This window comes from Myxocyprinus asiaticus, chromosome 22, assembly GCF_019703515.2.
Source record: "Myxocyprinus asiaticus isolate MX2 ecotype Aquarium Trade chromosome 22, UBuf_Myxa_2, whole genome shotgun sequence".
Lineage (NCBI taxonomy): Eukaryota > Metazoa > Chordata > Actinopteri > Cypriniformes > Catostomidae > Myxocyprinus > Myxocyprinus asiaticus.
The window spans coordinates 26,360,212-26,382,422 of record NC_059365.1 but is presented as its reverse complement, the minus strand read 5'-3'; the positions used below and the strand labels follow the sequence as shown (position 1 = coordinate 26,382,422).

General features: G+C 41.4%; 1 protein-coding gene across 5 annotated transcripts in view; it reads left to right on the top strand.

The window, feature by feature from the left end:
- The window catches only part of pcdh19 (protocadherin 19), a 76,433-nt gene extending 69,879 nt beyond the window's left edge, over positions 1 to 6,554 (top strand). For all 5 annotated transcript variants that reach the window (XM_051649728.1, XM_051649726.1, XM_051649725.1 and 2 more), the window contains one exon: positions 5,082 to 6,554. In XM_051649728.1, the coding sequence (XP_051505688.1) occupies positions 5,082 to 5,641 (560 nt within the window). In that variant the 3' untranslated portion in view covers positions 5,642 to 6,554. The remainder of the gene's footprint in view (positions 1 to 5,081) is intronic.
- Positions 6,555 to 22,211: the final 15,657 nt, after the last annotated feature.

Here is a 22,211-nt window from a genome sequence, read left to right as displayed (position 1 = left end):
TTTTTCCTTGTGCAGTTACACAGCTATTAAGCAGATACTGTTTGTACCAACATTAGGCTACCGTATTGTTTGTCAGCATCAGTTTAGAAATTCATCCTTTAACTAGGTTCTGCCACGGAGGGTCTGATGGGGCGGGAGGAGAGAGGCGGGATACATACATTTGAGCTGTAGTACTAATTCACACAGATGGCAGCGGTTGAAGGAATGGTGCAGTGGTAAACCACAGATATAAGTTAAGCTGTCAGTGTGTGTTTGAGGCTAAAGTAGTGCAGAATGGATTCACTGAGGAGACTGGCTGTCAGACACACTTACCAGAGCAGGACAGACCAGACCCTGATTTACTTCCTGATAAATTGACTGGTACTAATGTTAAGTTATGGAAGCAGGCACAGGGAACTCTTGATTTGCCATCCGTGTGACAGTCCTTTACAAGGCTAAGCAGGGAGTATAATATCCTTAATAATTAATATCTGTGTACAGAGTGAAGGAAGATGGAAGATGTCAAGGTCACTTTCCTGAAGGAGCCACAGAACTGAGGGGGAAGAGAGTGAAACAGATGTACAGGGGAAAGAAGGAAACAGATGACATTTTGAGATGGTGTGGAACAGGGAGGGCTAGAGAAAAGAAAGAAAGAGTGGAGCAGATGGAGTGAGATTGTTGGAGAGCAGCTCTAGATGGCAAGGCCTCTGCACTGAGTGCCGTCTTTGTGGCTCAGTGACGCATCCTCCTCCACTGTTTGTAAAAACAAGACCATCACACTCCATCTTGTGGCCCCGCAGGCCTGAGGGCTCCCGGCTGATTTATGGTGCACAGACTGAATTGCCTGGCTGGGATGACAGCAGCACTTGGGCTCTCCCTTGTGGGAAGCCCCAGCATCTGCCTGGCTTGTCCTAGCCTGTGCATGGCAGCAAGCGATAGTGTTAGAGTGGAGACGAGGTTCCCAACGTGACCCCAAGCCTGGATGAAAGCACCGCAGATCCACCCTGGACCTCCCAAGTACTCCCTGCACCTACAACGAGCAATGTGAATAAAATGAACTATGCCTGCATGACATTTATTCAAATGCTCGATCAGTCTCTCATATAGCCAATTGAACATGGAGAGCAATTAACAATCAACAGCTGGACAGTCACAAATGCATGGCTGTGCTCCAGAGTTGCTACTATGCAGCTAAATCCAGCTTAGACCCTGCAGTGAAAAGGCCCAACTGAAAAGAGTGACCTGCAGAGGGTTAGTCTTAAAGAGATCACACGGTTTAATGTGGCACTTATTTTCTCTCATACAATGCCAGTGGCCTCCTCACCTGCAGTGAGAAGAAAGAAATAAGGCAAACGCCAGAACTGATGTGTGCCCTCTCACTCCAAGAGATTATTTCTCTCAGGATCTGGCTGTAGCTGTATTGTTTCATCAGTCGAGTACACAGAACAACAATGGAACGAGACAAAAGGAAGAAAAATTACTAAAGCCGTTTTAGGCAGAAAGTGTGGATATGATTTATACAATCGTTATGCCCAAAACTGTATCACATCAAACTGTTGTTTAATATGGTTAATCTTTAAACCAATACATCATCGTGTAGCTCAGGACTGTTTGATTTATTAGAAATGTGGTGCTCATTTTACCTTGTTCCTCAAAAGAAATGACATTTTTCCTCAGCCCGTAAATCCAAAGTGACTGAATAGTGTCACTGTGAAGACTGCAAGTCCCCGTGGTTGCAATTACATCTCTAGTTGCAGTGTGTTTCAGAGTGTGTGTGAGTAAGCCCACTCTCCCTCATACTTCTTCTCCCAGCCCAAGCCTGTCTAAAAAGGTACATTAGCGACATTTCCTCGGCCCTCTTACTGGATTACATCAACACTGCAGAGCCCCAGTGCCTATGCCCACATGTTTGGAGAGAAAAGAAAGTGTGTTTTTCAAGAAGCAGCATAATAGCTGCCACACAAGTTGAAAGTCTGGCAGTTACACAAAAGATGTTAAGATTTATTTTTAAAGCCATTGCTTTTGTTTTGCTCATTTAGCCATGTTTACATAGACAACAAACATTATTTTAATGAATTAAAACCCCTTGTTTTATAGTTAAGGAAAAGGAGGGAGTATAGTGTCACCTTTTAGCTGCACTGTCAGTCACAGTCGCCGCAGTGACCTCAGTTTTAGACATAAGTTACGGTATATTTTTGGCTCATCATGAGGGGACAGATCTGATTGGGTGCATTCTTTACTCCTGTTGAAGTAAACCGATGTGATTCTGCTACAAAAAGAGAGTAGTGGTGAGAATTCAGCCTTTGCCTTACAAGTGGCACTATTTATTATTCTATAGCCCTGCAGAATGCTGATCAGGGTACCCGTATTTAAAGGGCTCCCAAATGCATTATGTATTCTTTTATTCCCTCAGCACGAAATTAAAGCTCAATGTTTCCCATTTGTTAGTAATGCTTTCATCCCCATGACAATTTTTAATTCTGTACTTTACTATTATTACTGTTTCAACTAACATAGCAAGCTTTTGCCTTCTGCCAGAGCCAAGACCATAATTAGAAGGCTTTAAATCCAAGATAGGAAATGTTCCCACTGACATAGTGCTCTGGACTGTATTTTAAGTCTGTTCCCGGAACTGATTGGCAAACGTATTTTCCTGATGACTTTCAATAGACTTACTCTGTAGGAGGGCTGTCTGCCTTTCACTGCTCTCTTGTGCTCGACTAAAAGATCAGCTGCATCGAAGCTTTAATTGCTTCATTTGTTGGCATTATATTTCTCTATCTCTCTAAGGAAAAATTATAGGAAAAAATATTCTTGTTCTGTCAGGGGTCGACATGCTGTCATGTCTTACTGCAGTTTGTTATGTGGTTAGTACAGACCTTTGAGAGAAACATCTGTGAGTTTTGTGGATTAACCAGTGACAGGATGTGAGAGAGCTGTTAATGGCGTTTTGCTTTCAGAGCAATGTAATTTACAAGAGAATCTCTCCCCGGGAGATCCCCTAAAGGACTAAGGCTAAAAAAGACAACAACATTCAACATATGTGCTTGTCCCTTTTGTCATAAGGGAGGGGAATTGGAAAATTAGCTTTTTTATGCCTTGAGTATTCAAGAGGTGTGAATGATTTGAATCTTGTTAAAGTGCCCCTTATTGATCCACAGGAAGCAGATAAATCCATGCTTCTGTAGAAAAGCAGATTCTTATGAAAGGAGGAATTCTGGGTTGGCAAATTGTGTGTGGCAGATGTGGTGTCCTCGGTCATCTCTCGCTGTATATGTGGATAACGGTGAGACTCACCCTTGTTGCTATGGTGATAACATTGACTTTTGGTGATGAAAAACCCTTTCAAGATGTGGACTTGTGTGTGTGTTCACAGGGGCTGGTAATTACGGGCTAAATTTGAGCCACTTGAGATACCATAGTCGATTCAGAGCTTTACTTTCCAATTTATTTTTTACTTTTTCAATTTAATTTCTCTATTCTCCCTGCTGCTCGGCTGTGAGTTTTAGTGTGAGCAAGCGTGTTTGTGCCCATCTGGGTGTGTATGTTGGCATCTATATTAAGGTCAAATTTCTCCCATACTGCATCAAAGATACACATAGGCAAATATATTTTTTTATGACTTCAGTCAGGAGCTCTCATATGCTGCAGGAGATTGTGGAGAATTGTCCCCTTACTTCAGTAAGTAATCCGTCGATCTCATCAAATCCCATTTTAAGGGCAACAGTTTTGGCAGCCAAGTCCTTGGAATGCAACGCTCAAATCTTTAAATATTGATTCAGGGCCCAAAGCTGTGTTGTCCCTCAGAATCCAGGAAGAGCAGATCATTAGTGATTTTAATTGGATGATCCGTCAAGCTTGGAGTGCCAGATCTACATGTGCGAATCCTTCCCAAAATCCCTTGTTGTCACTGTGGGCTAAAAATGTTTTGCAGGGTCTCGACCCTTGGGCTGATTTACCTATAGGGAAGTTGACAAATTGTGTCAACAAACATCTGTGTGACAGCTACTCTTACTATTTTTGTTGGTAAGGGTGGGAACCTGTCCTATGACAAATTAGGCCTATTGGTGACAATCAAGAGTAACAGCTGTCCCCTTGTGTTCCAAATATGGTATGTTTGGGTAGGAGTACCCAAAAAAAGAGAAGAAAAAAAAAAAGTACAACTGAATCAGCGTATATGAAACATTATGCTCTTATTTATTAAATGTGAGCAGTGCGTGTGTATACAGCAATCAGAAGATGCATTGGAAAAGCTTTTGGGAAGTGATTTTGTTATGCAAATGCCATTTGTGTATATTAGTAAACATTTAAGCAGGTAGAGTGCCCTTGTCGTGCTGTCCACCCAGATGGCCAATAATGAAATATGCATGGAGTCAAAGGACTCTGCATGAAAAGCTGTTTTTGGCTGACTGCTTATAAAAAGAGAGCTGCCTTGATTATTACTGATGCATCTCTTTTAAATAAAAGATAAGGGAAAAGAGTCAGACAGCTCCTCAACTTGAGGGAATGAAAGCCCAGCTTTTTTGTTGTTATAATGATACAAAAAGCAGCTTGAAAGCCCTTCCCTCTGTAACAACAAAGGATAGATCTCTAGTAATACTGGCTCACACAAAATCTTTTTTCTTTATTTAACACCACAACAGCTTTAAAACATCATTACATATTTATAACTGCCAGATAGATGACAGAGACAGAGCACAATGTTCAGCATATAACAATGGGCTAATTTCCCAGTGTCCCTCATGCTGAAAACTCTGATTTCACTGTCAAAACCCTCTTTTCATCAAGCCTGGCAACAGAGTGAAACAATTACTCAAAAGATGGGAATCCACATTTGATTTTACAATGCACCTTTAATTGAAGACCCTCAAAAGTTCTAGCATAGAAACGTGTTGAAATAATAGTGCCAGGCAAAAGCTTGCGCTAAAAATGGAGTGGAAAAATTTGGCTATGCCTATTCTAGCTCTGACATGTGCTAGAAAGATGAAAGCTCCCAAACAAACTGTGCTGAAATCCATAAAAGAGAGCACAAATAAGCAGAAGCTGTGGGAACTGCACAGTTTAGGAAACAAAACTAACTCTTTCTCTCTCTCTCTCTGCAGATCAGTCTGAGGGGTTTCACTGCCAAGATGAGTGTCGCATCCTGGGCCACTCGGATCGCTGCTGGATGCCTCGCATGCCAAAGCCGGCCAGAGCGAAGTCTCCCGAACACGGCCGCAATGTTATTGCTCTATCCATTGAGGCCACCACCGTAGATGTACCTCATTATGAGGACTGTGGCACCACCAAAAGGACTTTTGCCACCTTTGGCAAAGATGGGCCGGACGAAGAGCGGGGCGAACAGAGGGGCAGGCGGCAAACAGCAGAGCCAGCCGTCTGCAGCCCCAAGACCAACGGTGCCATCCGCGAGGCTGGAAACGGTCGAGAGGCTGTCAGCCCCATTACCTCCCCTGTGCACCTGAAGAGCCCCCAGTCTAAGCCACCCTCCACCTACAACACGCTGAAGTGCCGTGATGCAGAGCGCATAGCCAACCACAGCCTGCTGCGGCAGCCAGAGGGAAAGGACAGTGAGCCGGCAATGCGGGAGATCAACACGCTCCTGCAGGACGGCCGTGAGAAGGAGTCCCCTGGCAGTAAACGCCTAAAGGACATTGTGCTTTAACTGGCTCCCATGTATACACAGAGAGCATACTCTATGCTGAGTGTGTTTTACCATGTGTGTATGTTTATTTGTGTGCTTTTGAAAGTGTCAAGCTGAATGAGCCGGGGAAGGAAGACACATCTGCAGCACATCTGCAGCACAACATATTCTCAAGAGGACGCCGTAATCCAGAGACCGAACAAACTAAGCTGAAAATGTGTCTGTGAGCTCAGACTGTTATTGTGGCTTGTTAGTAACAGCAATGCTTGCATATTTGTCGCAGTTTTCTGTCCGCAGTGGACAGGCTGGTTACTGTGTGCTGCGTGACAAGATCAATCCCGTCCTCACATCTTACCCTTAGAGGAGAAAGACCTTCCTGTGCACCGATGGTGACACCTGAATAAAGTCATGCCTTGTAAACTTTAAAGAGACTTCTTTCTTATAATGCCTTCTTTGGTATGCAGTTTTTGTTTCAGCTGCCAAACCGCTCACTGTTCCTGAAGAGAACGTGGGTCTCTCCGATGCTACAGATAGTGACTTACATTAGCAGGACTCTTGCCGTCTGACGCGCTGTCCAACTGCACTCTTGCAACATTGTCTGATTACGGGAGAGCGCACAAGAATTCTCCTGCAGATCTCATTTCATTTCAGTGGCTTCTCACTGGTCTGATAAGACAAGCCTTTTCTGTTTCCCTCAAGACATTCCAATGTCAGAAAACCGTGAGGTCATTACAGTGCTTATTTTCTATCACAGATGGAGCTAGTTGTGCTATCAGCTCAAGCTCACTGAAAAACTGGAATAGGGAGAGACCGATCCCCCAGACTTCAAGCCACATATACATCTCTTTCTCTCTCTCTCTCTCTCTCTCTCTCTCTCTCTCTCTCGCTCTCTATGTATGTGTATATATATATATATATATATATATATATATATATATATAATCAATAAAAGAAGAAAACATGAGACTTGTTGCTTTTGAAATCTCCTGTGCCCTTTCCTGATTGTAGCCAGTGGGGCGCAGTTTACTAGAACTTTGTGCTCTGGTCTTGTACTTTTTTGGTTTTTGACTATGGGGCTAGGATAGAAGGGGTCGTCACTTATGTCTTGCTATGTGAATTTCTGTTTAGGGTTTACTACTATCATTTTTAATAATCTGTTGTTATGTGACAATCCCTTTAATGTTTTGTTGAGAAAGTAAAAACTGAAAAAATAAACATTGGTGTTCAACTAAAGCTACAGTAGCATTTATACACAAACACAAAAAGGAAAAAAAAAAATATGCCAAAATATATTTTATAAATAATTTAAAATGTATAATGAGAATATTTAATGCTGTGTAGTTATTTTACTGGTAAGTTATACTTGAAATTAACTGGCTCCAACCCCCCCCCCCCCTTTTTATTTTTACTGACAATGTTATTACTTTTTGATTTAATTTTCAATTGATCTTGAATTTTTGTTCACTGTGTTACCCCTGGCAACTGTTGATTGCAGTCTACCTTGTTGTAAAAGAGTTTCTTATTGGTCAGTTCTTGTGCCATCAAGTTTCTGTGTGGGCAAAAAGACAAAAAGACAAAAAAAATTTACAAAAAACAAAACAAAAAAACACCAACAGTAGTGTGTCAATACAATGAGCTTAGAGTGAGATAGCAAAAGAACCCCCCCCCCCCCAAAAAAGGAAAAAAAAACTGCGACAACATAAACTTTCAAGATAACAGGTTGTTGTTTAATCTTAATACTCAAGTAAGGGCATGAGTAACACTACCATTTCCTGTCAGTTGAGGCACTTCCACTCATTTCTGAAGTAATATGTTTGAGAAGCACTCGCGCTAGCATCTGCTAAATGGATATAAGTTACATGTAAAGCAAGCCCTCCTGTTAAAGATACAGATGCTCTGTTATCTATCATCAAATACAGCCCTCTTTACATAATTTTTTTCGAACTGATTTAAAAACGCTGCACCAAGCCCAACCAAACAGGTTTGTTTTTCAGCAAACACGACAAAAAAGATTTGGTGGAATTGCCATAGCGAGGGATGGAGAGTCTTGAGAGATATTGCAAAATCAGCACCCCAACAGAGGATTATCGGTTTTTTTGCAATACTGATTTTACAATGTGGAAAGTACAAACAACAGCAATGTGTGAAAAAAGATATAGATCTAGTTGCTGAATGTTTTTGCTGGACTCACCAAACAGCTTCTGGAAACATGAAAAACGGAATTATCACTGAATGTATACTGCAGCTTATTATTAAACTATTAAATGTTCTCCACTTTGTCTCCTTGTCTAAATTCATCAGTATTGCATGTTTCCATCACACTCTTTTTTAAATTTTCCATCAGATGGCTCATAATGGAATAGATTCACCTTGACTGGAGAGAAAAAGAGAGAAAATGTATCGTTGGAAAGTAATGAGCACAATCAGAGTTCAGCATACTGCAATTAAACTTTCTTACGTGATATTTTTTGCAATAATTCATTCAAATCTATAATGTGATATGAATATTGACTAAGCATGTTCCTTGAAAGTAATAAGATAATGTGTAAAATGAAGGTGATGGCAGCGATCAAGATCAAATAAAAATTAGTTTTAGCTGCAGAAGTCCTCTCTTGTTATCAGAGCTCTGTGACATCTTTTTTTAGATCTCTAGAATTTGATGATTGACAAATAAAAAAGAAAAAAAAGAAGAAGAAGACGCCTGCAGAAAATACACCAATCGCTGCCAAATAAAACAGCAGTTTGGGAACTACCCAACTGAGGATTGTCAATTTCAGATGGCTGGTTGTTCTAATTTGCTGAAGTGGATAATATACATATTTTGCCCAAGTACATTATTACTTGGATCCTTTCACAGTGTAATGTGATGCTGCTTATCTGTCAAAACAATATTTGTCAGAAGATCCCAAATGACATTGTCACGCTGATGAGAGAAGGGTTCACTGTTCCAAATTTTCAGACAGGACTGAGGAATGGAGAATTATAGGAGATAGTTGTTACAGACAACCCCTCTCTCCTCAAAACTGCAAGAGAAAACCATAATCACACACGATTTAGGTACAGTTTAATGCAACAGACAACTTATTGGCTTGACTGCACAGTCTGTGTTGTAATGGTGTTCAGACCCAGAGTTACCAATAACAAGTACTGAAAATAAACTTGGTGTCATAAATATCAACAAATGCATCTTTTACACCCAATGGCAGTCCACACTGCTCTGAGCTGCAAACAAAATATAAGACATGCCCAAATGAGTCTCGTCACCTCATGTTTAATTACTCTGGATTCCTGTTGGTCAGGGTGAATTTATCCAATTATACAGAGAATTATCTCAGAGGTTACCAGGACACACATCCTAATAACATCCTATTAATGTTTCAATTATAATTTTGCAGAATGGTAGAAAGGGAGTCAGGGAACAATTTAAATGATTTATTCCTGACACAGACATGCAAAGAAAGGATCAGGAGGAGTTGAAGGGGGAAAGAGGGGGGAAGGGTGCAACTCTTTTTCACCAATACAAATCAGTTTGTACCTTATTCCTTTGATAGCCCTTTTTCACCAAAATTGCAGTGGTTCTCGTGCCAAGCCTGTGCTCCGCTGGTTCACAGCCAGGGCAATCTGGAGCCTATCGTAAACCGGCCGCGCTTTTCCACTGACCTGAGAGCTGAACGGTGACGTAACGGGTTTCTGTCTACGTGGTAGTTTCTACCTCAAACATATCAAACATGGTGCATCACAGTGTGTTTGTATACAGCTTTTACTCTTGTTTTTGAGGACATACTTAAACATACGGATAAATGCAATCCATCGTTATTACATTGCTCAACAAGATTGTCAGAGACGACATCTATGCTAAAGACGACATGTAATGGAATTACATTATATTGTATGAACTATGGCTTAACTTGCTAAGTTCTGTAAACTGTTGCAGTGGAATCATTATTACTACTGGTGCAGCAGATGTTTGTATTTGGATTTTTGCCATAGCATATAATATTGATTGAGAATCCCACCGTATTACTTAACAGACAGCCGTGATCTTCCAACTGAGTAGCTTGTCAAAAATCCCCTTACAAAATAAAACAATGCACAAAATAAGATGACAACAGTGTAAGAATAGCAAACAAAGTTGGCAAATATAACAACTTTCTGAGATTAGCTGCAGAGGACATTGGCGATTCACTGTTTATCACGAGCGTTACTGGCTGAATTCAGTGCCCCCGGTTAGTTAGCAGGCTGGCCAGTGTCCGAGTCCAAATCATCATTGCTCCGTCCACTGTTGCTTTTGCTTATGTCCTTCTTATGATCTCTGTATTCCATTAAGTGTTTTTCAATTTGTTTATGATTTGGTCAGTTGTCCGATTGAAGATGGCGTGCATCATTTCGTGCTGTATTTTCATTCTCGTAGAGTATTGTTTTCCTTTGCAATCTCTCTAGTTTATCTTGGATCTTCGTAAATACCATATTGCAAGTAGAGCACTCATTTTGTCATGTTACCTGAATGCTTTTGATGTCTGATCATTTTGCGTTTTTTTTATTGTTGTTGTTGGGCCTCATGTAGTCAGATAGAAGACAAAGGCAGGCCTAACACAGTTGTAAAACCTAACTCAGGCCCCCACATAACAAGTCGTAAATCTTACTGATAAAAACCATGACAAAATCAAACAAAGGGAGTCCAAAACAGACTACAAATCCCATGAAGCCTTGCTCACTAAAGGATTGAACTCTCAACTCCTACTGGACGAGGCACACAACAGAACGTCCCTCAACCATGACATCATCAGGAGTAGAAATACCTCTGAAATGCTTCCGGGATTTGCTTTCAGCAACTTTGTTCGCAGTGTGTAGACACAGCTCATCGCTGCTCTCAGGTGCAACCTCGTGGCACAAGGAAGTAATGTCCGACTTGAAACTGTGGCCATACAATCTCCATCTCGCTGGACAAGTTGAGATTACTCTGTGTTCAACCGAACACTCTAACGGATCCGAAGGAGACCGCCGAGCAATCCGCATCTTCATCCGTTTGCCTGCAGAAGTGAAGAGATTAAAGATTTCTCTTCCATCTTCAATCAAGTCGACATTTCTGATTTCTCCGCCAGCCCGCCGAGAATCAGCAGCCGTACCACCCGCAGACAGAGCGAGGAAACGGCCTCCCTTCATCACCCAAGCCTCGAGGAACCGAGTCGGAGTTAAAGGACGGATGAACACACATTCTGCATCCTCATGCGATTCAAGTAAGAGGTTTACGTCTGGGCAGAGATAGAATATTATAGTGTGTTATTCTTGTGTTTCAAGGTTTTTGCTTGTACAGTTTACGGACCGCCATGTCCGCTCATTATTAATACTCAGGGTATTAATTATCACAAATTTGTTTTGCTGTATTGTGGTCCAACCAAATTGGACTGTTGTGCATTTTCGCCATCGCAGGTGAGACCGGCAAACTGAGTTTATCCATTAAAGAGTCAAAGAACGCAGGACTTTTACGAGCTGTCCAACGTGTCTCTGAGCGATAAACTAACAGCTGCTTTCTCTCCCACGATCGCGAAATCGGCTTTTGGGCCGTCACTTTATTCTCTCTCTCGTACTAACCACACACACACACCACACACACACACACACACACGCGACCCCTCACAAACATTCTGGCACACATTTTTGGCTCGTAGATAGCTTCATGGTAAAGCTCAGCTTTGTCCCTAAGCTATCGTACAAGCGGATACATGCAGTAACTGGTAGACGCCATTGACTGGTTTCTCTCCGCTCACATTCGCGGCCATATTCCCTGGCCGGAAGTCTCGCGTGACATACTAACCATGAGAGTCACGTCTGCCATTTTGTGCACGTCCCTCCTTACACACACACACACACACCCTCATGTGTTATAGGATTATTTTGATTTCCATATCTAATCATATCACTGTTTAGTTTGTAGTTGTAAGTCGGAAGTTTATTAATTATTAATTGATATTACTGCATAAATAAACTTTGTTATATTACAAAGAGAAGTGTTTTGGTTTGTTTTGCATACGCCTGTGTCATGCTGACAGGATGACAGTGCTCGGATTCAAGCCTTCATTCATTGTTTTTTTTTTTTCCCGAAAATCAATATTCTTCGGATGTCGATTTTCCTAAGAAAACAATCTAATATTGAGACTGTTATACTATCTGGTTATTAGTCCCTGATTCCAGGGTGGTGCCCCATCAATGTTAATCCTTATTAATATTCTATTGATTTTTGATAATTGATAATTATCTTTGATGATTGTTGAATTTGAATGATCAATAAGCTAGTGTTAATTTTAATTAATGTTTCATCGATGTTAATGATTGGTGATTATCTTTGATAGTTGTTGATTTAAAGCAATTAAAGGATTAAAGGATTTAAAAAAAACTAACATTGATTCTCATCAATGCTCTATTGATTATTATTATTATCTTTGATAATTATTAATTATTGCTAATAACCAAACCCGCTCCTAAACATAGTGCACTACATTTACTGGAGCCCCATATGAGGTTTTAATGAGTTAGATTCAATTAATTAATTTAAATATTAATTAATAACTAAAGAAATAATTATTAATTATTTCTGATAGTAACACTGATCTAAACAACCAGTAAAGCCCTACATATCCTTTCTGTTCTTTACAGTCAGTTATTGATCAAAAACAACAAAAGTAATGTTTAATTATAATCACACATAGCATAAATGCTGTAAAGAAGCCATTCAACTAGAAAACACTTCTGTCAAAGTCCCTGCCACTGGTCTTAAAAACCCAATACCACTTTAGCACTTGTTCTACATATCACTGTTTATACTTGTAAACAGAAAACATGTAACAAAATACATGTTTTATATATATATATATATATATATATATATATATATATATATATATATATATATATATATATACGCACACACAACGATCAGCCACAACATTAAAACCACCTGCCTAATATTGTGTAGGTTGTAGTGCCAAAACAGCGCCAACCCACATCTCAGAATAGCATTCTACCCCGATAAAGACATTCTTTGTTATACCAGGAAAATCAGGTAAGATATTTACTTATTTGCAGCAAAATAAAGAAGTGAAAAGTTATTCTAGAGGGCTAAACACTCAGACACACCATTTATAGAAGCATCACAGGAGAATTTCCAATTTGTTTATATACAAGCAGGACCTGAGGTCGATCATTACCGTCAGTCACAAGGTTGATTAGCCCCTTCATTTTCTACCTACCAATACAAATCTGACAAACATTGCCTCATTTGGATGGAGTCCCCACAATATAACCCTAATCAGCCCTGCAAATGAGAAATGACACTGTTTTGTATTTACCGCTGACTGCCCAGATTCACTGTGGCAACGGGAAGAAGTCACAGCACAGTAATTGGGCTGAAGGCAGGCAGATGATATCATAACATTGCCTGATCCCCTGACAAGTCAGTCTCTGAGGAAGGTGCCCTTTAGAGAGGCCAGTTTCGAGATGCCCATTCTCAAGCATACTCACATTCTGACCCAAGCCACCCAGCTCATTCCATGGCATGCAGGACATGGGCCAGAGCTTCTAGGAAACAGCTGCCAATGACCCCCTCTCCAGAGGATAAAATGCTGATAGTAGTTCTGGAAATTATATACTGGCCTTTCACAGCCCCCATCATCCTTCATGCCAATCAGGGCAATGGATCTCTCCCACAAGCCCAGTGGACATGCATTATTGAGGAGTTTAGTTGACCTAAACTTTCTGCAAGTGGGTAGTTAAAATGCAATGCTTTTTGAAAGTTCCTAAAGTGTCCTATGGTGTGGCAGGCTTTCCTCCACCTAAAACTTTTTTAAGCAGCATTTTGCTAATTCTTACTTCGAACAGTAAAAGTTTGAGACGTAGAGTCGTAGAGGCTTGGGGATTGACAGTTTTCTGTCAGGTTATTAAGCAGCCAATAAGAATCACTCTAGTTACTGGCTAGCCACACCCTAGCAACCATTTAGAGCACCCTAGCAACCAAATCCCATTGACTTCCAATCAAAAATGTTGTGGTGCAGAGATTTAGGCATTGCAATATGGTTGCTAGGGTAAGCACATGTGGTTGATAGGCAGTTGCCAGGGTGATACTAAGAAGGCTGCTTGCTGTCCTGAGTCATACAAGCCAACAATGAAGTCTCAATGATATTCTGATCCGGAGATATCCATCTAAGCGATTTTGAATGGAAGTCAATGGGGTTTGGTTGCTAGGGTGCTGCAAATGGTGATGGTACAAATCATATATCTCTGCACCAGAACATCTATCTGTCAGTGTGTCTGTCTGTCTGCCTATAAACTTTCAGACTAGGCTTTTTCAAGCCAACCTAAAGTTTGTCCACAAACTTTTCAATCTAGTTATTATTATTCTTCTTCCGAGACTACATTTCTGACTCTGATTCCTCCTAGAGCTTTTAAGCTACATGCACCAAACTCACACAGACCTTCAGATTAATCCCGAACAGTGTTCTATATCTTTTCTAACTGATCGGAATTACGGTATGCCAGTATCAGACTTCCGAAAAGGCCTCATGTCACTTTCACTTCCATTCAAGGTATGAAAATGTTTTCCTGTAATAACTCCTTGAGAGGATTCAAGCTACATCCTATCACTCCACCACTCATACTTTCTATCTATCACTCCATCACTTTCTTTTTCTATCTTTAAATCACTCTTTTTATTCGTTCTTTCAATTTAACACCCTAACAACTGCATACAACTTAGCAACCATTTAGTGCACCCTATCAACCAAAACCCATTGACTGCCATTCAAAATGGCTTAGATGGATATCTCCTGATCAGAATGTCATAGTGTTTTCAGGTTTGACTCATTACACTCAGTCCAGCAAGCAGCCTTGTTAGTATTACCCTGGAAACTGCCTAGCAACCAAATGAGCTCACCCAAGCAACCAAGTAACAAAATATATATCTCTGCACCAGAACATCATAGACATTTCCGGTTTCATTCATTGGACTCAGGGTAGCAAAGAGCCTTTTGAGTATCACCTTGGTAACTGCCTAGCAACCAGATGGGGTTACCCTAGCAACCAAGTAACAAAACATATATTTCTGCACAAGAACATCGTAGAGACTTCCGGTTTTGTTCATTTGACTCAGGGTAACAAGGAGCCTTTTGAGTATCACATTGGTAACTGCCTAGCACCCAGATGGGGTTACCCTAGCAACCAAGGAACAAATCACATACTCTGGACCTGAACTTCATAGAGACTTCTGTTTTCATCCATTTGACAAGGAGCCTTTTGAGTATCACCTTGGTAACTGCCTAGTAACCAGATGGGGTTATCCTAGCAACCAGGTAACAAAACATATATCTCAGAACAACGTAGAGACTTCCAGGTTGGGTCATTAGACTCAGGCTAGCAAGTAGCCTTTTGAGTATCACCCTGTTAACTGCCTAGTAACCAGATGGGGTTACCCTAGCAAACGATTAGCAAAATATATATCTCTGCATCAGTATATCATAGAGCCTTTGGGGTTGGGTAATTTACTCAGGCTAGCAAGGCGCCTTTTGAGTATCACCCTGGTAACTGCCAAGCAACCAAATGAGCTCAGCCTAGCAACCAAGTAGAAAAACACATCTCTCTATCTAGCTATCTGTCTGTCTGTCTGTCTGTCTGTAAACTTTCAGACTATGCTTTTTCAAGCCAACCTAAAGTTTGTCCACAAACTTTTCAATCTAATTGCTGACTGTAGTGCCTGGAAGCAGATAAATGCTTCTTGTAAACTCAAAAGTGTTGGTTTTGCCAGATCAGTTTCACCTTCTGGTGAGTTGAGTGATGTGTCTGTGACTGATAGTTATGCTCCATTCCTGTTTACTGGCTCAGTTTCATTGTCTGAAAACTCTGACTTTCAATCCATCTCTATTTTGCGAGACACTCTTGGAGTGTTCCACCCTTTTCAGGGGAGAGTTTCACTGATTCCAATGTTCTTGTTTGTGGGGTAGAACTAGGCTGTATTCAAGTGCCAGTGCATAATGTTCCCCTCAAGTCAGATCTAGTGACTGGCTTAGTGAAGGTAGGTGTTCCTTCTGAGTTACCTGTAAAGGGAATCAGTTTAATTCTAGATAATGACCTAGCTGGTGGAAATGTGTTCCCTTCTCCAATATTTGTAGACAACCCATTTGAGCCTTGTGATGAACTTCCTGGTGACAATAGGTGTGTTTTACTTCATGCAGCGCTGCACAGACTGATTGGCACTGGACTTGAAGAAGTGCATGTCGGTTAGAAATTTTGTCTGACTTGAAAATACTTCACATACTTCTTTTACTACTTCTGCTATGCCAGTAATAAAAGTAGTGTGGTAGTATGCCATTACCAAGGTGTTTATTCTGACACATCCAGTTCAGCAAAAACTCTCACAACTCTGTGTTTTTAAAACCGTACATCATGTTTATATCATGCTATATTATGTTTGTCATAGTAATATAATGTTTGTTCATAAAAAAAATCAGTCAATCTTTATTGGTATTAAAATAATACAGGCTTTTATTGTACTTCTTATACAAACAACAGGCACTGTATTAAGCAGCACATAACCTTTTTTAAATGAATAATGTTTCTGGTTATTTTATGTAAAATTCAAACATCTGTCTATCTGAATTACACTTCTTCTGTAATAAAGAAAGCAAACATCACGTGATCTTCCATGACTTGTGTGCGTTCTGCATGCGACTGGAAGTGCAAAGTGTCTGGCTTGGCTGCTCTCTTTTCAACTCCTCCCCCGACTGCAACCGGCAAATCTCGCCGATCGGCAAATCGAGATGCAGTTCAAGTCGAACACACCTAATGTTTTTCCTTCTTGTGCTGTAACCCATGTCATTGATCTTTCTGACTCTTTTATTGTTTCCCCCAGTGAGTTGGCTGAAATGAAAGGTGAGCAAAATGCTCCTACTTTTGACACCTGGACTTTAAGTACTGGTGGTGAGTTTTCCCCAATGTTTGGCAGGGAGCAGTTAGCTGAGGCTCAGTGTTCAGACCCTTCATTGGCCCCATTAATTGCAGCAGCTGTGGAAAACGATCAGATTCCTGAAAATGGGTTAGTTTACTATTGGGATAACAATGTACTTATGTGGAGGTGGACATTTTCTCATCTTGAAGAAAATGGTTTGTCAGCTAGTAGTCCCTAGTGCCTACCGTTCTCAGGTGTTATCGCTAGCTCATGACAGTGCTTTTTCAGGTCATTTAGGGATTAAGAAGACTTATAATAGGGTTCTGAAATATTTCTTTTGGCCTGGTTTGAAGTCCTCAGTATGATATTGTCGTTCATGTCATGCTTGCCAGATAGCAGGAAAGCCTATCTAATCAATTCCTCCAGCCCCACTTCAGCCAATTCCAGTCTTGGGTGAGCCATTTGAAAAGATTATTATTGACTGTGTAGGCCCCTTAACTAGATCAAAGTCTGGCCATCAATATATATTGACTATGAGGTGCTCTGCTACCCATTTTCCCAAGGCCATACCTTTGCATACACTAAAGGCCAAGGCAATTGTCAAAGGGTTGGTTAAGTTTTGTTCTGTTTTTGGTCTGCCTACAGTCATTCAAACTGATCAAGGAACTAATTTTACCTCCAAGCTCTTTTCACTGGTTCTAAAAGAACTGACTGTGAAACATCAAATGTCTAGTGCCAACCATCCTGAGTTGCATGGTGCAATTGAATGCTTTCACCTGACTCTGAAAACAATGTTGCATACCTAATGTGTTGAGACTGGTAGTGACTGGGCTGAGTGTTTGCACTTTCTGATGTTTGCCATTCATGAGTCTGTACAAGAGTCCCTGGGCTTTAGTCCAGCAGAGTTGGTGTTTGGCCATACGGTACATGGACCTTTAAGGTTATTGTATGAGAGACTTTTGGGTGAGGCCAATCCATCAGTATTAGTCACAGACTATGTTACCTCTTTTAGGAAAAGACTTCCACAAGCATGTAACATTGCTAAGCCTAACTTGTCTGTTGCCCAAGGTAAGATGAAGCTTCAGTATGACAAGTTGTGTCAGTGTAGAAGTTTCAAACCTGGAGATAGTGTACTCCTTTTGCTTCCCATTCCTGGTTTATCATTTCAGGTTACGTTTTCTGGCCCCTATCAGATTAAAAATAAATTTAGCAAGACAGATTGTCATTCAGACTCCAGACAGAAGGCGTAAAACAAGAGTATGTCATGTTAACATGTTCAAACCATATGCTGCTAGAGTTTCCACTCTCTCTCAGTTGCCCTAGACAGTGTCTCTTGTCGTTACAGAAGGAGACCAGTCTGAGCTTCATGTTGACAATGAGGATGAACTACTTGATCTTGCCTCTCCTTTGTTTAGTGCTCGGTTCAACAATTCAGAGATGTTGTCAAACCTTGAGTCTAATTTGCGTTATCTTCCTGCTTCTCAGCGTAAAGACATCTGTGCTTTGATTCTACTCTCTTCTCAGACAGTTCCTCACAGACTCGTGTGTTGATCCATGACATTGACATTGGTGATTCACTGCCCATCAAGCAGCATCTGTATCGGCTATGTCCTCATAACGTGAGATCTTGAGGAAAGAGGTAGAATATCTCCTGCAGAATGATTTAGCTTCTCCTAGTTCTAGCGCTTGGAGTTCACCATGTTTGATTGTTCCAAAGGTAGATGGTACCACTAGAGTTTGCACAGATTATCGGAGGGTAAATAATATTACTAAGCCTGATTCTTTTCCTCTTCCAAGAATAGAAGACTGCATATATGGAGTTGGGGCAGCACGCTATGTGACCAAGCTTGACTTGCTAAGAGATTATTGGCAAGTGCCTTTAACCGAGCGAGCATCAGAGATTTCAGCTTTCGTGACCCCTGATAACTTCATGCAGTATAAGGTCATGTCTTTTGGCCTGTGGAATGCTCCAGCCACATTCCAACGGTTGATGTATACTGTGCTAAATGGTAGTTGAAAACTGTGAAGCTTATCTGGATGATGTAGTGGTTTATTCAGATACATGGTTTGAGCATGTTAGGACCTTACAGACTGCCTTTGCTCACATGTGTGATGCTTTTGAAATTTGGAGTAACAAGTAAATGTTCTCTGTTCTCGTCTTCAGGTGGCACAGTCTGATAAACCAGACATCGATGACATACCACTTGGGCTCTTCTCAATCAGTGGCAATTCAACAGATGGTTTATGGCCATATTGAATTTTGTTTTATTATGTTTTATTTATTTTAATTATTATTATTTATTTTGTTAATGTTATAATATTTTTATATTTTTTATTTTTGGTATCAGTGTGTAAAGTGCCAAGTCAGGAAATAAAAACATAAAGACTGTCATGATATATATCAATATTATAATGAAAAGTTTGTACTGTGACAGACGATTTTATCCATATTGTCCACTTCTAGAAGTGACAGTTCTATATCCTCAGGCCATTTCTCAAGGCCCTTGCACTGTTTTTGAAGAATGTATTTCCATTTGCCAAACAGTTTTTATAGTTGATGTTTGGTCAATGTTTTATGGTTACTTAATAAAAGAGTAACTTGCATTTAAATTGTCTGTTAACCTGTTTTTCAAAATGTGTATAGTTGGCAATTTTGAGTTAAAGTTACTTAAAGTTTTTGTAATCAGTTTCAAAAAAGAATTTAAGGACAATATCATAAAATTTTGAGTTGAAATTAATGTTTTCAATTATAGGGGAGTTTGTACATCTTTGCTGAATCTAAATACTTTAAGTTAACAAAGTGAACTATTTGTTACTGAGAAATTCAATATTTTATGATAAATGTAATATAAATGTTTAAGCTATCAGTACTTGATTTCTATTTGTACTGATAACCCAAAATAACTAGTAAAAATGACTTAAAACTAAAACTTAAAATTACCTAGTAAAAGCTACTAATTAAAGTTATTTATAACTTAAAATGAGCTAGTAAATACAAATGTTTCTTTATCTTAAAAAATTTAGTTAGTGCCACTTAAAATTTTCAATGTAATCAGTTTCAAAAATGTTTTGGAGTTCAATTAACTTATCAGATTTACAGTTTTTTTTAACATTATTTAAATTGTTATGCATGCAGCTTTAATTACCTCTTAATAATTTAGAGAATATTTGTACTGTATTTGTATTTGTAAAAATAACATTTTCACACTGCAGGCAGGCTTGCGGAGTAGCACGTCCCCCCTGGGCTGTCTTCCAGGTGGGGCGCCTGCTCTGCCTTGCCGCGAACCACCCTGCACAGTAAGTCCAGTCTTCCCCTTGGTGCCGCTGTCACGGAGGCTGGAGGCCTGGTTAGAGCTCTCCAGCCCCTCGCGGTGGCTCATTAGGACGATTCGCCTCGGCTACGCGATCCAGTTCACCAGACACCCGCCCAGGTTTAGTGGCATCCTCTCCACTATGGTGCGGGGCGAGGGTGCCTCCATCCTTCTGGCCCAATCTTGGATCTGCATGCCTTGAACAAAGCCTTACACAGGCTTCCATTCAGGATGTTAACGCAGAAGTGCATCCTGGCATCAGTATGACATCAGGATTGGTTCACGGCCATTGACCTGAAGGACGCTTACTTTCACGTATCGATCCTTCCTTGACACAGACCCTTTCTTCGGTTTGATTTGAGGGATGAGCATACCAGTACAAGGTCCTCCCCTTCGGTCTGTCCCTGTCCCCTCGTGTCTTTACCAAGGTCACAGAGGCTGCCCTGGCCCCACTGAGGGAAAAGGGCATACGTATTCTCTAGAAGTGAATGGATGCCTTGGTGCACAGCTGGCCTCGGGGGCTACGCAAGTACGCGTTTCCTCCTGTGAGCCTCATTGCAAGACTCTGTGCAAAGTCAGGGAGGAAGAGCAGCAAGTCCACTTTGTTGCGCCGTACTGGCCCAACCGGACTTGGTTCTCGGATCTGATGCTCCTGGCAGTAGCACCTCCCTGGCACATTCCCCTGAGGTGGGACCTTCTCACTCAGGGGCAGGGCACGCTCCAGCACCCATGGCCAGACCTCTGGAATCTCCACGTCTGGCTCCTGGATGGGATGCAGAAGACCTAGCGGGTTTTACAGCCTACGCATAGAGCTGGTTTCGACTGGAGTGTTACGTGGTAACAGCAGGTAGGCCGGGCGGCCAGTTGGGTGTACCACTTGCATTGCGCCTTTCCCCTTTTTCAAAGGTGATAATGTGCGCCTTTTGTCCACAACAGTTCCCCATACCTGGTGAACCCCGGACGCCTCTTTAATTCTTAGGCACTGTTCGGTGATGAATTCAGCGGAGGAGTTAAAGCACCAGGCCCAGTACTCATGGTATGCCCCTTTTCAGGTGAGACCGTGTGCTCGGGCTCAGTGCTCCATATGTGGTGATTCCCCTTGGTAATCCTGTATGATGAGTTTCCACTGTTCGGTTTCCCCGTAGGTGAACCCTGTGTTTCCCCTCACCAGTGCTTTCTCTGCCTCGGCCACTGTAGCTGCGTACCCTCTCTGTAGATAGGGTCCTCCGGTGGTATCATTCCATATGTGAACTCCCCCATTGGTAAGTCCATGTGAGGTATTCTCCACATGTTAACCTCCCTCCGGTAGGATGTGGTCACCGTAGAGCCCTCCATCCTGGAGAGGGAAGAGCACTTCCCAGCGCTATTCTAGGAAGTGCTCGGCAGAAATTGCTTAACAGCAATCAGGTAAGGCTCCGCCGGTAGCCTCCTTGGGTAAGTGCCTCCTCCCCCCCTTAACGGGACTAAGGAGACGCCTTACCTAACTCGCTGGAAGGTCACGACATGGCTGAGCGCTCGCTGCGAGGCACGCTGCAGCTTGCCCGTGTCCACTCTTCCGTACCTTGTGACATGGTTCAGTGCCTATGGCGTTTCCTATAGGAACACCTAGTGACACTACATCGACACAACGTCGAGTGAGTGACAGACAGGGAACATATTGGTTACTGATGTAATCTCTGTTCCCTGATGGAGGGAACGAGACGTTGTGTCCCTCCTGCCGCGGCTCTGAACCGGCCGCTAACATGGCCAGGACTCTCTATCAGATCCTCAGCATAAATCTGAATGAGTGGTGCACGCCATCTCCTTTTATACCCATATGTCCGGGCCGAAAATGGCATGCAAATTCCACTCGCCAATTCTCATTGGCCTTTTCAATTTTAAGCAAAGGTCATTGGGGCTCTCAAGATCGAACCCCAAGTGTCACTACATCGACACAACGTCTCGTTCCCTCCATCAGGGAACAGAGGTTACATCAGTAACCAAGACATTTGTTTTTTTCTTGTTTTGTTTTTTCATGCTTTTTCAACTTTTCCACATATGTGGAGTTCATGTTTATCAGCGCCCTGACACGTGAAAATTAACAGATTTTTTTAAAGCGTAATATCAAACGAAACTAGACTACTATTTACACACAAACAGGTTTCATTGAAAAAAACGTAAAGGTTGTTCTTACCAGAGGCACTTTTGTTGGTGCTGCATCCGTAGGAGCGCTTCACAGAAATCAACGTCATGTTGTTGTGTCACTTGACTCGGTGCAGCAGAAGTTTAACCCTTTAAATGGCAGTCTTGTAAACAGTATTCAGTCTGTTTTGATTAATTTAAATTATGCATTGCGTACAGCGAATCC